General features: G+C 41.6%; 1 protein-coding gene across 1 annotated transcript in view; it reads right to left on the bottom strand.

Annotated features, from left to right (window-relative positions):
• Positions 1-18,162, bottom strand: part of SPAG17 (sperm associated antigen 17) — a gene marked incomplete at its 5' end in the record, with an annotated part of 215,822 nt that overhangs the window by 176,194 nt on the left and 21,466 nt on the right. The window contains one exon of the mRNA XM_081224979.1: positions 3,569-3,700. Coding sequence (XP_081081105.1) covers positions 3,569-3,700 — 132 coding nt within the window. The remainder of the gene's footprint in view (positions 1-3,568; positions 3,701-18,162) is intronic.

The raw sequence follows: 18,162 nt of genomic DNA, 5'->3' as shown, positions 1-18,162 counted from the left end.
TTATAGCCATTTTTAATTTTTTGATGATTAAATGTTTTCTTTTAGCTGAATTCTCAATATATTTTAAATATTTTGATTCACAATGAAGTGTTTTGGTTTTAAAAATGTTTATAATTAATATATAATATAAAAGTTGGAGTTAGAAAGAAGTAAAAATGTGAAAAATACTGTAATATTCAGATAATGACTAAATTAAAACATGGTCAGAATAGAAACCAAGCAATTTATTTTAAAATTATAATGAACCTTATGAAAATATATGTACCCAATACATTGTTTCTCTAAATGTTTGTTAAGTTAATGAATTAACAATAAATTGATAATGATATAACTAAAAATGCAGAATAAATGTTGAGATAATTATGTGCGCAAGGAAAACTTATTTCTAAACAAAACACTCTTATTCAGATTTTAAGATATAATAATATCTAATTCGGGATTAATTATATGAAAGAATCATATTCAGAAGTTCTGAAATGCTGAAATACATTTCTAGAAATAAAGTGTATTTTCTTCATTATATGTATATTTGGAAGTAATCAACAAGATGTTTCTGAATATATAAAAGTTTTGAAATATATTCAACTTATTACAATTAGAGGCAGGGATTTGCCTCTCAGAAATTTATATGCTAAAGGCTTCTAAACTGTACTTCTAAGAAATATCTTCCTTGTGTTATTTTTTATAATATTAATTATCCAGCAAAGTTTCTTCATGGACAAAGCAAATGCAATGTTAAGCATAGCCCGGACTAAAGTGTTATAAATTATTAAAATTAGTGGAATCTAAAATAATGATATTTTCACTGTATCTGGCTATTGTAACTATATTATTAAGAAAAGTTTTGATGGTTAAAACAGAATCAAGGGGCTTCCCTGGTGGTGCAGTGGTTGAGAATCTGCCTGCCAATGCAGGGGACACGGGTTCGAGACCGGGAAGATCCCACATGCCGTGGAGCAACTGGGCCTGTGAGCCACAACTACTGAGCCTGCACGTCTGGAGCCTGTGCTCCGCAACAAGAGAGGCCGCGATAGTGAGAGGCCCGCACACTGCAATGAAGAGTGGCCCCCGCTTGCCGCAACTAGAGAAAGCCCTCGCACAGAAATGAAGACCCAACACACCCAAAAATAAATAAATAAATTAATTAATTTAAAAAGCAAGTTAAAAAAAACCAAACAGAATCAAATATGTAGTATACATTACATTTTTTTTCCATTGGGTTAAAAGGACAGGGACGTACTCATATTAGTAGTTTTTGTCCTCACCGTCTCCCTAGTATTTTCTGTAATTACCGCTATGGATATTTTTCGAGCATTCAATGTTAAAAATTCAATTCCAAAAATTCAACATAGAAGATACAAAACACTCTGGGTTGTACAGATGTAAACATATAACTAGTATTTGAGAGAAAGCAACCACATATATCTCATGTTGATGTTAAAAAGCCGAAGAGATAGTCACTCCCATTGCAGGAATCTCAGAATCTCACCGGGGGTTCAGAAAGAGGAAGAAATTGGGTAAAGTCCTCTTTCCTTTTTTTTCCATTTTCTAAACCACAGCATGGTGTCAGTTTTACATACTTTATACTTATTTTGCTTTCTGCTAAACTCCCTGGCTGACAAGCATTAACCTCCGTTGTTCCAAATGACCTGCTGGGCAGTGTTGTTGAAATGAACATAGATTATATCATCCCTCCAACAACTCCCTTAGCCTTGCCTTTACCTAGAATATTTTTCTGGAGAGTTCTCCCTTCCAATCAGTTTTCATCAATTATTTAGTACTGACTCGTGTGGTTGCAACTCAGAGATTTGGGGCTGGTGTTTTGGGAAACCAATCTAATGAAGACATTAAATTAGATTATGTAATTGCTGGCTCTTAATTGCTCAAAGCGTCCTCTTATGCATCTATTACCTTTTTATTTTTATAAATCTAAAATTCAACTCCCAATTCCTTAAGACTCTTGAATTTTCAACAAATAAAGATTATTTCCGTATCTTCAGAATCTCATAACTGTCTTATTATATTGTTCACATTTCAAAAAAAAATGCTGAGCAAAATAACAGTGCAGAAATATCTTTATACTGTTAGTTTTAAAAATGTTTCCTCCATTGCCAGGATATTCCATTTATTGTTACTTAAAATTTGTTAACTGAAATCTAAAACCTACTCCTATTACAAACAATTACTGAGACTTAAAACAGGTGGCAAACAAGGAAATTGACACTTAATGTGTTATGTATATTTGTAGGTGCTGTGGGAAAGCACAAAGCAAACAGAAGGTGCAAGAATTTTTGCAGGACTTAACAGTCTACTTTTTGTAATTCAGATTCCCATGTGACACTGGAATTTTAAAAAGACAAGAAAAGATCTTTCTCTACTAGTTTCAAATTTTCCAATTTTTCTTCTGCCAAGTCTTAACATCCCTGAGTATTTTTTAAGGTACGAATTCTCCTGTACACGTTGGAAAGAGCTTCATATAGATGGAAAACTATACCATCAACTGTTTTCAAATAAGTAGAATTTTTCTGGGGACAATATACACCACCCTAGTAAAATGCTAAATGCACAATCTCTTTGAAAAACATAAAGCCCTATATTACAAATTTAAGGTGGCATTATTATTTTTTTCTACAGTTACCCTGTCAAGAGTTCAAATAGGGAAGCCAGATTTGGGGGGGTCTTACAAAGGGGAAGTAGGTATTATTAGAACATGTTCACTTTTCTCTCTCTTCTTCCATGACTTGGTTTTGCCTCTCCCACTTAGAGGTATAAAGAAACAATTTACTTATACACCCATTTCATATATACACATGCACACATACACATTACACATGTACATACAGAAGCATTTGGCTTTCCAAAAGTATTTCAGCATGATTTGGAAAATAAGAAAAACATCTCTCATTTTGACTAAGGTTAAATAGCAGATGGATTTGAAACTGGCATCACTTTGCTAAAACTATTTTAAAATATTTTTTCAGATGAAAAATACAAATCTTTGGAAAACACACAGATTGATTTCCCTAGGCAAATTAAATGAAAAGTCTACACATGAAGAAATAAGCAGGTACATAATACAGGAGTAGAAGTAATGGAGCGCAGCTGAAATATTTAGATTACTAGGAAGATGCAGATGTAGCCCATTATTTTAATAGGTCCTCCTATTGAATATCATGTAAAATATTTAAAATAGTTAGACCCTGACTTTGTGGGGTTTTCTCACCTTTTTATATTTACTTCTCCTGACTCTGTGTCTCTCCTTTGGTTCCCTAATTTGTTCCTAACATATAAATAGACTACCATAAAAACAACTTCAGCCACATGCCCTGGGATACTGTCACATTTCTGCATAGGAGAACTTATTTTTAATGGGTTTGTCTTTGAGAAAATGTAATTCCTCCAACAGCGCTTTGGACAGGCTTTTCCCTAAAAAGTTGAGGCAACAGTTAAATGTGCTACGTAACACTTCGTGGCAGGCTTACAGAGAGAGGAAGTGCCCCAGAGAACCTGGCTGCAGTTCACTCACTCCTTGCCGTCTTTAGAAAACCCACCATCGCCCTCCCAGTACCTTCTTCTCGTTTTCCCGTCGCTGTTGGTCCTTCAATTTAACCTGGAGAAGCTGAAATTTCAAGAGTTTCCCTATCAGTGGTAAGGTGAATTTCTCTCCGCTGTCCATAATTGCTTTTGCTGCCGTTAAAACCTATGAAGAAACACAATTATTAGGAAAGTGGCATTTTATAGCCTTTGGCACATCTGTCAGTGATGAAAAGATGAAATGGTATTTTGAGTTTTGTAATATTTGTCTTGCCGCAAAGGTGCCTCATTGCGGGCCAAAAAAATTAGGGAAAAATGCCCCAATGCCATAAAGAGAGGCATTTACCCTCTACTCTAAGTAGATTGGGTTGTCTGAAAATGAACTTTTTCCAATAAGTGCTTCTCATGATGGTGCTAGACTCAGACTCCCAAACATGGGTGGAGGAAAGACAGGTGGAGCTCTGTGTTAGGATGACCGGTAGGTCAGTTTCATGCTACAGAAAGTCTGTTGTTTGGCACAGCCAATAGTCCAAACTGTCAAACCCTGACTTCTTAGGACGCTATAAATTAAATGGGGTTTTATAAAAATGGAAATGGCTATGTTAGCAGTCTTTCATTTCTTGGTGACCAAATTCAGATGAAAGATAAAAGCTGTTTGACACAGAGGCGCCGAGCAAATGCTGGTCCCCTACTCCCACCCCCTTGCAATTTAAGGTTGATCCTGTTGGTATGCAGCCTAATTGGGGTGAAATAAGGTTATTGAGTTTTCTTTGGGTGACGACAGCCACTAGGAACATACAGCTGTATTGTCCAGATGTGTGGCACTGACAGCCTGTTTTATAACTGCACTTTTTACAGCTTTTTTCCTCTAAATTTCACACAACTCTCTAACATCTGGGCCCTTTTCCTTGGAGCCCTATAATCACTTTATTTACTGCAAAAAAATAAAAAATAAAATCATGTAAAATATACCATAGAAAGTTGTTATGTATTTCTCTTTCTTCATGTTGTCTCCCTAATAAAGTTCACCTCGGCCGAAAGCACTGTCACAAAAGTAATCTAGTCAAAGTGTTTTTCGACTTTTGTTTTCAAGCAAGCATCAGATTTATTTATAACCTCGGGATGAATTAGGTGTTACTAAAATGTCCTGACATGTTGCTTTTCTCCCCCCTTGGTGCAATTACTCCTCCGGGCGCATATGGTGTCAATTTCACAGCCTCCGTCTCAGATAATGATGGCGCACACTGCATCTCATCGGGCTGCGTCTTGTCTGAGGTTCATACCAGCCCTTGGACAGGGCTTTCCTGACCAATCCGGTTCCTTATGACTTTTCACTTTGCCAAGGGAAATAGCTGAAAGAAAGGGAGATGGCTATTTTGCTTCTAACTGCAGATGGCCCTGTGGATTATCATATGCCAAAATGTAATCGGACCGCCTCGAGACCACATTGGGGTTTCCTGCATTGCAACGCAGGAGGGGGAAAGCCAGGGAAAGGACTCCTTTCAAGCTGCTGTTTCCAAAAACCAAAGGAACAAACCAAATGTCAGAAAGCTTTGCATGTGTCTAAGCAAACACCCTCCATGAAACAGAGCTCTTTGCTTTTTATGGCACTTCTGCTCCTGCTAACACGATTTAGGGAAAGGGACATGATGGCTGTGATTTCTGGGAGCTGGAAAACATAAGGATACACCTGTGGAATCTCACCACTTAATGATGACCAGACTCAAGAGAGAAGGGAATCCTAAGGGGACGGACAGTCACACATAAAATGAAAGCTGTCCGATTGGGTCCAGCCTCAAAGGGTAGGTGTATTTGGTTTGAAATGTTATTTTTCAATACCAGCTAAACAGTGTGCCGACTATCAGGCTTCTCTGTGACATCTGGTTCAAAATATACAGCTTTGAGTTTTGAAGCTCATAGCAGTCTAGGATGGGGCGTTTCCCTGTGATACAAATATAATGACAGCGTTGAAGGGAAGTCAACACTGGACTGGGTCTCTTTTCCTGATGACCTGTGAAAACAGAACATTTACCTATGTCTCGCGTGGTGTGGGTGAAGCCTGCCTGGCGTCACGGTGATGGATGGGATGTCTCTGGAGTTGTTTTCTATCCCCATGTCCCTATTAGGCTACGATTGTTACCTGTGTTAAAATGTACTCAAAGCACAACAAAATGTCCCAAGAGAAAGGTGTTTTGCGGGCCATCAATGTTATTTCTGGTCAGTCGAAAACTGTCCGTAGAGAGCTGGGTTTAAAACAAAAATCTGGCACAGCCCCAAAATAAGAATGATACCCTACTGTGAAATGGGGAGATTAGGAATAGCTGGGCACGCGTGATCTCATGGACACAGAGCCAGGAAGAGCAGTGGCGGGGCGAGCCCGGAGGATGCTCCCTCCTCCCTGAGCAGCCCAGGGCGACCCAGTCGGAGGCAGACTCAGTGCCGATGCCCACACTCCCGGAGAAGGGCACAGCACTGCACGTGGCACTGTTGGCAATGGCAGAAACCGGCACGCTTGTCCTTCCCAGAGGAGGTTGCTCGGAGGAGGTTTGACTCCCAGGCATGCCATTTTCTTTCTGTGCTTCTCCCAAATGGAATGGTAATGTGAATCCTTGGGATAATCAATGTAAATGAAAGTCTCTGCTGACAAACATCTTAGACTGAAAATTTTTAAGGAATGTGGGTCATCTCCAGGAGAGGTAGAAAAAGAAAAAATGTTTATAAGTGGATTTCTACTGAAAAGTCTTTATTCTCACACCCCATAGTTCACACTTCCAGTCAATCAACAGCCAGTAGTTTGGTCTCAGATGAAAAAGAAATCCTTAGAGGGCCTTTGTTTGAAGGATAAGTCTTTGAGGGAAGAAAAAAAAACATCTGCAGAAGACACAAATTTTAGGCTTCCTTTCCCTTGCCTTACTCGTATTAACTGAGATAATAATCAAATCTTCAACCTTCCAGCATTGTAAGGGTTACTTATCCAGTATCTAGTCCATGTGTGTGTGTCTCTGTGTATCTGTGTGTCTCTGTGTGTCTGTGTGTCTGTGTATCTGTATGTCTCTGTGTGTCTCTGTGTGTGTCTGTGTATCTGTGCGTCTGTGTGTCTGTGTATCTGTGTGTCTGTGTATCTGTACGTCTCTGTGTGTCTGTATGCCTGTGTGTCTGTGCATCTGTGTGTCTCTGTGTGTGTCTGTGTGTCTGTGTGCTGGGGAGGCAAGCCGACAAGGGCAGTAGGTCTTGGGAGGATGAGGGATACAAGAGAAAAATGGAGCCGTGAGCTGATCAGGGTTGAGGAGTAATTAGACAAACCCCAAAGTTTCCAGAACTAGGCAGAAAAACAGCCCTAAGTGGGTTAAAACCTAGGTACTCATCAAGCCAAAATACCAAATAAATGAGGCTGGCATGAGTCAGAAACTTAAAAAATGCGTCTTATGGGCAAATGAGACTTATTAAATGGAGAAAAACTGTTCCCAGACGAGGCCTGTACGTGTCTCCTGGACCTACTCAGGCCAGGCCTCGGGGCCTGCCAGGGCTGGGGGGACATCCAGGCCAAGCTACCCGAGGTGCTTGGTTCTGGGAAAGACTGGTGTAGGAGGAAATTTAGCATCCAAGAGTGCAGCTGAGGCAGGAAGACACGATTGTAAAGATCTTATTTTGAGGGTGGATGCCCTTTGTCTGTTAGGAAGTTTGTGATTCTGAGCACACTAAGAAATAAAAACATTTCTCCCTTTATCACTGACCTGATTCAAAGACGTATGTCATATTTACTACCTAATGATCTGATCCAACAAAAATACACCAAATGAGCCAAATTCTTTCCTTGCCTGGGGATCAGGCCCACCCACAGACACTAGTGCCCTCCCTTCCCCTCTTCCATCCTCCTCTCTGTGGATCCTCCCCACATTAGTAGTAAGCATGGCATCAGTTGGGACAAATACTTAGAACTGCTCCACAGATTCCCATGAAAACAAAATGTATGTGTGTGCACAAGTGCATGTATACATACAGACATATAAACACATATGCATACATATATGTATGTGTATACATGATACATAGATAGATGATAGATAGATATAGATAGATAGATAGATAGATAGATAGTTAGATAGATAGTAAGATAGATAGATAGATAGGACTTCCATGAGGTCTGCAGGTCTGCTGCCAGGTTTCCCTGGTGTACTTACAACAAGGCACAAGGAACAGCTTGAATCGTTGCTTAACTTGCTGTATGTTCAATCCAGGTGAGTTCTGAGGAAGGGTAAAGATTTTGTATCTGCATTTCTCTTGCCTGGAACAAACCAGGGAAAAGAGGTGGTGGAGGAGAGGGAAAGGTGTGGTTATGTGGGGCAGAGAAGGGAAGGATGATGGGAGAGGGATGGGATGAGGAAAGGCTTTTCCTCCAGGGACTCCAAATATAGTCACCATTTTTCCTAAAAGTCTTTTGGTTTCAGGGCCCTCCTTGAGGGTCCATGGTATTTGTTACAGTAGCTGCAAAAATGCATAAGATATGATTTCACATTTAACCCATTATTCTTGGGTCAATGACTTAGGATTGGTTTGGATATATAAAGACCTCAGCAAATAGGAGCAGAATCCATAAACTTGGCTCAGTCCAAACTAGCCTAGGGCTGAGCAAACAGGTCTTTGACATGCAGATCTAATTCCCTTTGTTTCTTCATTCGTTCTTTCATTCATTCATTCATTCATTTGGTACCACATTCTTTTGTTTCTCTCATTTCCTTAATATATGACCAAGTGCAATAGTTCCTCATCATGGTAAAAAGTGCAAGCAGTACCAGAAGGACGTACAATGAAAAGAAAATGCTTCCCCAATCTCCTGCATTCCATTAACCAATTCTTGTGTATCCTTATGTAATTTCCTATGCATATATAGACATATACTTATATCTTTTTATATTTTAATACAAATAGTATCACACTTTCATATTGTCAAGTGGTTTGTGTTTTGACATCCAAAGTTATCTAGGACACCTCTGTATGAGAGAAGATACCGTTTATTACTCATAGCCCAAAAGTAGCTGTGTATGTGTCTTCATGTATAAATAGTACTTGCATAAATGTAATTATGAATGTTAATAGAATTCAGGCCAATCTCAAGGTAAAGATCCGTGTATAACATTATATTTGGGTTTCTTGAAATTATATTCTAAAACTAAGCATTAAAGTATGCCCAAATAAATGTTTTTAAAAAAAAGTTATCTAGGACAGCTTTCTGTGCTGACACGTATTGTTTACACGTGTATTTTTAAATTATTGGCATAACCTCCTATTTTATGGGTGTTTGGTCATTTATTTATAACCAGTTTCCTATTGATGGACATTTAGGTAATTTCAGGTTTTTTTCCTACTAAGTGCATGTGTATTTTACATATTTATTGATACTTCCAAATTGACATTTGAAAAGTTAGCAGCATTTTTATTTCCACCACCACTATACGAAAGGGTCTGTTTCCCCACTGCCTGCATTAACGCTGGATATTCTACAACTTTTCTTTGTCTACATCACTGCTGACAGATCTTCCTGTGATCATGGAAGTGTTCTTTACCTGTACCATACAAAAGAGTAGCCACCAGCCACGTGTGGTTATTGAGCACTTGAATATTGCTAGTGTGACTGAGGAATTGAAGTTTTAATTTTATTTTTTAATGGATTAAATTAAAATGTAAATAGCCACATGTAACTAGTGGCTCCTGTTTTGGTCAGAACATGTCTGTGTGATAGTGAAAAGTGATTCAGTTTTATATATATATATATTATATATATATATATATATATATATATATATATATAACTGAATCACTCTGCTGTACACCTGAAACTAACATAATATTGTAAATCAACTATACTTCAATATATAAAATAAAGTAATGAGGCTTCCCTGGTGGCGCAGTGGTTGAGAGTCTGCCTGCGGATGCAGGGGACACGGGTTCGTGCCCCGGTCCAGGAGGATCCCACATGCAGCGGAGCGGCTAGGCCCGTGAGCCACGGCCGCTGAGCCTGTGCGTCTGGAGCCTGTGCTCCGCAATGGGAGAGGCCACAACAGTGAGAGGCCTGTGCACCGCAGCAAAAAATAAATAAATAAATAAATAAATAAACAAATAAATAAAATAATGTTTGTTTAATCATCCCATCACTTTGTCCCTTAGATTTTATGCCAAAACTGAAAGGAAAGATATCCTATTTGGCACCATCCTTGGCAAAGTTTATTAATGTAGGAAATGCTTACATGCCTTATAAAGTAGTAATGGTGCACTCAGATATTACACAGTGAAAGGTAATGGAAATCTGTGACTTCCAGGCTAAGACATTTTTTCCTGGTCATTTAAGAAATGTGCCCTTGTACAGGTGAGGATAAACAGGGCTGGTCCGAGGCAAAATTCAGAAAGATACAGAGCGCCTTTTTGCTTTCTAAATCCCTCCCGCTGCTAAAATAGAAAAGATTTAACTTGGTAACTCACTTTGAATGAATTTTACTCATACCAGTGAGTAAGCTGTATTATAAAATTTTATCCCTTATTTATAGAATGAAAGGGACTAGCAACTGATGATAGAATTTCAAGCAAGAAGTAACAGATGTGGCACTTGAGAATTTAGGATGGGAGGTAGCTATTCTCTCTAACCTGAAAGCTTGCAATGCCTAAGGCTGGCTCTGAAGATAAATGTGCTTTCACCTTTGTGGCACGGGGAGGCTGCAGTGTGACAGCGGTCTTGCGGCCATGACTAGTTTCCCATGCATCCACCCTCAAGTTTCACTGCCTGAAGTTTCTCTTATACACCAGGGCTAGGTCATTCAGAGGAAGGGCTCTGAAGGGAAAATGGAAATACCCTTCAGATTATGGTCAAAGGCGAAGCATCAGAGAGGGTGAGTGCTAGGTGGGGCAGAAAACCGGTGAGACAGCAGCTCCGTATTGTGAGGGAGGAGTAAAGGCAAAGGAAGCTGCTCTGGGGGGTAAGACCTGGGACTTGTCTGTGTGTGACTGTGTCCAGGTGTGTGTGGATATGTGGGGTGTGACTGTGTGACCACGAGACTGTGCACAGGCTCATGGGTCTGTGTGCATGCATGTGCCTGTGTGTGCATGTCTGCACAAGAGTATGTGTGTTTTGGTAGCTGCCTTTGGGGATGATTAAGGTTATTAAAAGATACTCAGTTTCTCAAAACATTGGCAAAACTGAGATTGTAGATACTGAAGAATTAATAAAAAGAGAAGAATACTAACATCTTTGATTGACACCTTAAAAGTAATACTGTTGTTTACCATTTTTAGCTAATTATTCTACAGAACACAAGTGCTTATGTTTATCATTAAACACATGTCAGATTAAATATGTATAATTTATTCATCAAAGTATACTGTAACTATATATGCCATCTTCAAAGCTTGTTGCTTATGCATTCTGCTTTTGTCTTATATACGCTATATCTGCTTATAAAATGACAAAGTCAGAGGAAGTATTGCCCCAGTGTGTGTGTGTGTGTGTGTGTGTGTGTATGTATGTGTGTGTTTTTCACAAAGTTTTCAATGTTTAGAGTCAAGGGCTGCTTTAGATGGGACTGATTCTGCATATTTGATGAAAAGGATGGATGAGCAGGTGATTTCAAGTGACTGAAAAGGGCCACTTATATGGAGATGCCCTCATAGGAAAAGATTCCTGCTGGGAATTTTAGGTCCTCTGGTACAAGGGATGATGAACCAGCTGCTGAAGCCTCAACTACTCATGGGCAGCATAAAGCAGAAGCACAGGCTGCGTTCGTATTCCAGTCTTCTCAAATACCACTGAGTGGCCTTGGGAAAGTTACTCAACTCCTTTAAACTTCAGCTTTTTAAGCTACAGCAGGGTTTCTCAACAGTGGCATTATTGACATTTTGAGCCAGCTAATTCTTTATTGCAGGAGGTTTTTGCATGCACTAGAGCATGTTTTTAGCACATCCTTGGCTACCCCACTGTGACAACCAAAGGTCTCTCCAGACATTGCAAGATTTCCCTGGGGGACAAAACTGTCCCTGGTTGAGAACCACTGATGTACAGAAAGAGAACATGAATAGTGCTGATCTCACAAGACTGTATCGAGCACTGCATGAAGAAACACATAAAAAGACTTAGCATGGTGAATGATCTATGCACAGTAAACCCTCACTAAAGTGAGCTCTTACTGTTGCTATGCTTACATCCAGGGCAGGATTGGAATTCTTGAAGACCTTTCAGCTCAGGTTGGGGGAAAGAAAAAAGTAATGGAGAGATGTGCATTTGGGCAGGCAGAAGGGGACCCTTAAGCTGGTGGTAACCTGGTTGCTCCTTTCATTTAACCCTTTCTCTGCTCTGACAGGGACAGATCAAGATGCATTTAGGGAAAGCAGAGATAAAAAGAAAAGGTGTAAAACAGATTCTGTTACGGTGCAGTGTATTCTGGGAGGGGGAGAGGAGGAAGTCTGTTATTCTTAATCTCTTCTACAATGAGACAGAGTCATGACCTGAGTGTTCTGCAACTCCTCAGCCTCCCTTCCTGTTCCCTCCACTCTCTTCCCTCCTTCATTCCTCCTGCATTTACGGGGTGCCAACTACATTGCAGTCATTGCATTGCTTGGTCCTTTATGTGTCTAGTCTATCCAGTTCACATTCTTTAAGTAATGAATAATTTCCAATGAGGCATAATTGGAAAGACAGCTGGAAGGAGCAGGGTAGCAGTGAGAGAAGGCAATGGAGAGAGACAAGAGGAAAGAAAAAGAATAGGAATGACTGCAACATATTTTCTCACTTTGAGCAGAGGAAAAGAAAATAATCAAGCAATATGAAGCTGTCCCTACATAAATTTCAAGGTGACAGAAGATCTGGGTTCCATGTAGGTCATCCTGTCTGTCTAACGCAAATGGAACGTTATGAAAGGGCTCAGACCACAGCTTGGTGAGAAGTTCATAATGATGATAAATATCCATAGCAGGTGACTCCTGGATCATTTTCAGCTGTCCATAATTAAACTGGTATCCATCTCTCGACAATGTCAGGGCTGTGAAATAATTCCAGTCATTGGACCCCTTACATCTGGGCTGAAATGAAATAATATTTGGCAGTAACAAGGAGTCACTGAAACTAAATAAACAACCCCTTTCAAGACTATATAAAAGTCGGTAACATAATAACATTTGACAGGGATTAAGACCTCTTTGGGGCCGTAAGGAAGTTTCAGAAGCAGCAATAACAAATACATAGAAGGTAGAACAGATCTATGCTTTAACAGACATGTATAATTTGAAATGTGATGAATTTCCCAAGGGAGAGGTGCATTTTGAACATCTAGTATGCTCATGTCAAAAAGCACAGGACGTGTCTTAGAAACATTTGTTGGACTTACTCTTCCAAAGAAGGAAAAAGCAAAGCTTTCCTTTTTTTTTTAATTTAAATTTATTTATTTTTTATTTATTTATTTTTGGCTGCATTGGGCCTTTGTTGCTGTGCGCGGGCTTTCTCTAGTTGTGCGAGTGGGGGCTACTCTTTGTTGCGGTGTGCGGGCTTCTCATTGCCGTGGCTTCTCTTGTTGCAGAGCACGGGCTCTAGATGCGCGGGCTTCACTACTTGTGGTGGGCAGGCTCAGTAGTTGTGGCACACAGGCTTAGTTGCTCCATGGAATGTGGGATCTTCCTGGACCAGGGATCGAACCCATGTCCCCTGCACTGGAAGGCGGATTCTTAACCACTGTGCCAACAGGGAAGTTCCTAAAGCTTTCCTTTTTTAAGTAGCGTTTGGGTTTTTGTATACCCACAAAATAAAGGCACATGAAGCTGAATGTGATAATATAGGAAATGATGATATAGAAAGTTCAGATATATATTAGTTTAGGTGTGTATTAGTAGCATATGATTCTATTATCATGGTAATCCTTTTTTTATTTTAGATCAAGCTCTTTTCCTCAGTCCCAAGATGCCCCCACCCCTCTGAAGTCATTCTTGGTTCTTTCAGCTTGTCATGAAAGCTACAATTGAACAAACCTACGACTTTTTTGAATCTTCCCTAAGGGAGCTGGCTCTCCTGTTTTGCAATTATTTGTGTGCAGGGTTTGTAATCTCTAGGAGCTTGGAAGGGCTGATCCTGATCTGATTCATCTGTCTCCAACCCCGCATAGAATCGATGCATATGTCATTCAGTAAATTTAAAATGGCTGTTGGAGTTATTTCTTGTTTGACTTGAAGTTGGGTGTTTTCCAATATTCATAGCTACCATCACAAAGGTCTAGGAGTAGACTGCAAGTAGCAGTAGGTTCTCAAGCTAAATAAGTAACACATAAGTGGCTACATGGCACACACTATGTGCCAGATAAGGACTGTTCCAACAGTGGCACTAAAATAATCTAAGGACTGCACTTTAGATAGTCTACCTCATTTAACTCTCACCTTCCCTCCCAGGTGGGGACTCATCACCCCATTTTATAAAGAAACTGAGGCCTGGTGATCACAAGTAAGTAGTAGTTGTGGGATCTGAACGAACTCAGGCCACCTAGTTTCAAGGTCCTACTCTGCATCACCATATTCGGTGGCCTCACAGAAGCCTTTTCACCCCTGAAATGGAGCTACCGGGCTCCCATCTAGTATCCCAGCCCCTCCCCGGTCTCTATACCCAGTCCCTATCTTAGCTGGAGGGATGTAGAGCTTTTTAGCTTTTTTTTTTTTTTATGTTCAAATACTCTTGACTCTCTTACTAGTTTTGTCTTTACCTGGTGCCTCCACTCTAGAGAGCTGTGCTTCTTTTTTTTTTTCCTGAGACCTAGTGGGGATCTGAGACCCCTCAGATCCTAAAATAGCTCTGAAAGGTGGCAGAATGTGCCACTTTGGCATAAGGATTATTCTGAACTAAAGGCACTTGAAAAACGGCAGATGCAAGAAGGGCATTCTAATCTTCCCTTTTCTTCATGAAAACAGGAGATAAAAGCTTCCATGTGAAAGATGCCCTCCCTGTACCAGAAGGAAATTAACATCATCGTCACTGAGGACCAGAAGTTGACACAGAATTCTATACACGAAGACCTTGCTAAAATAATTCTTAACTTCTTTTAGCCTCCCCACATAGTTCACCTACTTTTTCACACTGTCTCTCTCTGTTCAACCCAATATAAAGGCCCATAGCTCTTGCCATTTCTTTGGGAGTGGGGCTTCATTTCCTTACGAGGGCTCCTGTGTCAGGTAAAACGTATGCAAATTTGCATGCTTTTCTCCTGTCCATCTGTCCAATGTCAATTTAATTCTTGGACCCAGCCGAGAAGAAGCCTCAAAGGGTAAAGGTAAAAAGTTACCTCCCCTGTACTTCATCTGTCTCTCGTCCCCAGGCCTGAACTCATGTCTTAGAAACTTAGAAACTCAGGCTGGCATCCACCTTCCTTTCCTAGTCGTCTTCTCCTTCGATCCTAGACCATTCCCCTAAAATCCTGCCTCAGTCTGAGTCCAGTGACTGATACCCTGCTAGTCACTGACTGGCCTAGATATCTGAGTACGGCTGGTCCCTGAACTTCCTGCACCCCAATGCCACACCACTAGGTGAGTCATTTGCCATTTAGTTAGATTCCACGTTCCACTTCCTAGACTGGAAGTTGCTGGGTGCCCACCCACACCTTCCTTCCTTTCTGGGAGAATCTGACTGTTTTTAGGCGTTCACCCCTCTCCCAATTGGCTTGTGTGCCTCTGGGGACTCGCAGCTCCAGGGGTGGACCCCTTTGCACTAGAAATAATCCTAACCTCCCTGGTCCACGATTGGTTCAGGACGAGCTTGTGACCCAGTTCAGGCCAGTGGGATGTGAGGAGTGTTCTCCTGGGGTTGCCGGATCCCATTTCCTCAGTCCTGATGCTTTCGGAAGAGGCTGCAGCCATCCCACCACCATAGGAAGCTGGAGCCGCCACACAGATGGAGGAAGGGTCGTTCCTCACAGATGCAGGAAGTGGGGCTGGAGCCTGTGGGCTAAGCTGACCCCAAAACCTGTCTAGACTTCTAGTTATACAAGCCAGTACACTCCCTTTTGTTTAAGCCAGTTTTAATTTTTTTCTTGTGAATTTAGAAGTAAGGTGACCAAGCTGGTACTGATATGGTGAGATTCATGCCTTCAAACTAATAGAGACTTTTTTTCAAAAAACACTGATTATGTGTCTTTCAGGTCAGCAGCATCAGCATCACCTGGGAACTTGTTAGTTATGCGAATTCTTGGGCTCGGCCCAGACCTGCTGCATCTGAGGCTCTGGGGGTGGGCCCAGCAGTCTGCGATTTAACAAGCTCTCAGGTGATGCTGATGTACTCAGGTCTGAGAGCCACTGCTTTCTGGTTTCTTTGGTGGCCTTTCATACTAACATATTTAACTCACATATTATCAGCACCCCTGAGTCCCTTGTTCTTAGTAATTGCATCTATATTGCTGAATTTTTTGTATCTATCTTTCTAAAATATGGAGTCACCAAGCTGCTCATTTCAGAGGACAGCCTGGAGTGGGATTTCTGCTAATGTCCTGCTGGGCAAAGAATGTATTCAGTGTGTCAACTCTCTCCTCTTTCCCCCTCAAAACTCTACTCCTTCGCAGTTATAAAAAAGCTGTAGTGTTCCTCTAGCTTCGCTGTGGACAGTATTCTTCAAGGCTATTGCTGCCTCCTAACTTTCAATCTATTCCAAACCTGTCCCATATAGAGGCTTGTTTTTTAAGTTTCCCGTGTCCTCTCCTAATCTCTTGGACTCATAGAGGAAGCATACAGGGTATTGATGTCTCCTGGCTGGCTACTGGAAGAGCCCTTTGTGAGCAGACGGATGCTGCCTAGTTTCCCATAAGTGTTTCTCTGTGTGCCCTGTGGACCACCTGCCCCATAATCCCTGGGACCCTAGTTAAAGATACAGATTACCTGGGATCTACCCCCCAGAACCACCAAATCAATCTCTGGAGGTGAGGTTCTAGGAGCATAAAGTTTCAACAAGCATTCTAGAGATTCTTAAAATACCCTTGAGTTTAAGAACTGGGGCAAAGGTCATTTACATATTGACCCTAGGATGACTTAACCGAGTGTTTTCCCAGGGCTTGGTATTTTCAGTGCTCAAACTGAAAGTCCCCGGCACCCAGGACAGTTGGTCACCCTAAGATAGCAAGTTCTCAAGGCGAACCATTTTGAGACGGTCAGAGTTAAGGTGAAAGTATCATCAGTCTGACTTCATCCCTTGCTTTGCTTTCCCCAGTCTTTCTAGCCCATAGAAGAGGGGTGTATTCCAGAAACTGAGAGTGATTGAAAGCACTCGAGGGGTGTGGGGGGCCAAGAGTGGCAGGTGGGGGGATGGGGAGAGGAGAGAATTAGGGGAAACTTGACATTGAAGAAGTAAGCAGGGGTGAGGCCACCAGCTGCTCAAATAACATACTAAAGGAATTTGCATTTTATCTTGAAAGTGATAAGGAGACACAGAGTTTTAAGCAGGTAAGAGACATGATCAGATGTATAGAGGTTTCCTTCTGAGTCCTGGCATTTCATTTATCTTCAGTGACTGTTCTTATGCAACAAAACCCCCAGGCTTTCTTAGATGTCTTGGTAACGCATGGCAAACCTCAAAACCCTTGAATGTGTATTTCAGGGCTTACACTCTGTACCCTCCCCCTCCAGCTTTGTTTGACTGTCATTTGCTCCTAGCGCTAGAGGCATATATGTTGATCAGAGGTATTCTGATATGCTCAGAGGCTATAGACAAAGAAGTGGGCAGGCAGGCAGTAGTACCATCTGCCTTGAAGAGCAGAGGAATGAACAAAGCATGAACATTCTCTGGCCCTTCTCAGATCACTGTTACTTTGGCAGAACTCAACAGATTGGAGAATGTAAATATCCTAAAGGCAAGAGCCTTCAATGGTATTTCTGTTTCTCCAGCTCTGAGAACAGTACCTGGCACAAATGCTCAAAAATGAAAGAATGGATGGATGGATGAACACTGGGCCATGGAGAGTGGGAGGAGGAGAATAAGTGGGGCCATTGTCCTGTTCTGGGTGGTGGCAAGGGGGAGCCAGAGTACAGATGGAGAGTCCACCTTTGGGGAGGATGACCCCTCTCCCGGCCCCGTGAGCAGCACGTGGACATAGGTGTGGCTGCGTCTCTCCAAGTGCAGGCTTGGGAGTGCCTGGATGCTTGTTGAGAAGGTGTGTTCCTGGACTATCCTGAAGACACCCCCGATCCCCATCGCTGTGGCTGGGATCTCGCATAGGCATTTTTTTTTTTTTTTTTGCAGTATGTGGGCCTCTCACTGTTGTGGCCTCTCCTGTTGCGGAGCACAGGCTCCGGACGCGCAGGCTCAGCGGCCATGGCTCACGGGCCCAGCCGCTCCGCGGCATGTGGGATCTTCCCAGACCGGGGCACAAACCCATGTCCCCTGCATCGGCAGGCGGACTCTCAACCACTGCGCCACCAGGGTAGCCCTCACATAGGCATTTTTAAATGAGCTCTGCAGGTGATTTTGAGGCTTGCCACTTTGAGGACCACTGACACAAAGAGGCAAGAAGAGGTTTAGCAATCGGAAGGGCTCACACCAAAGACCTTCTTGCAACAACCCTTCCCAGATTCCCCTGCCTGAGACAATTCTCCCTGGTCCCGCTCCCTGGCCCTTGTTCATATTTCCAT

This window comes from Mesoplodon bidens (assembly GCF_964165515.1).
Source record: "Mesoplodon bidens genome assembly, chromosome: 2".
Classification (NCBI taxonomy): domain Eukaryota; kingdom Metazoa; phylum Chordata; class Mammalia; order Artiodactyla; family Ziphiidae; genus Mesoplodon; species Mesoplodon bidens.
This window is presented reverse-complemented; position numbering and strand designations above follow the sequence as displayed.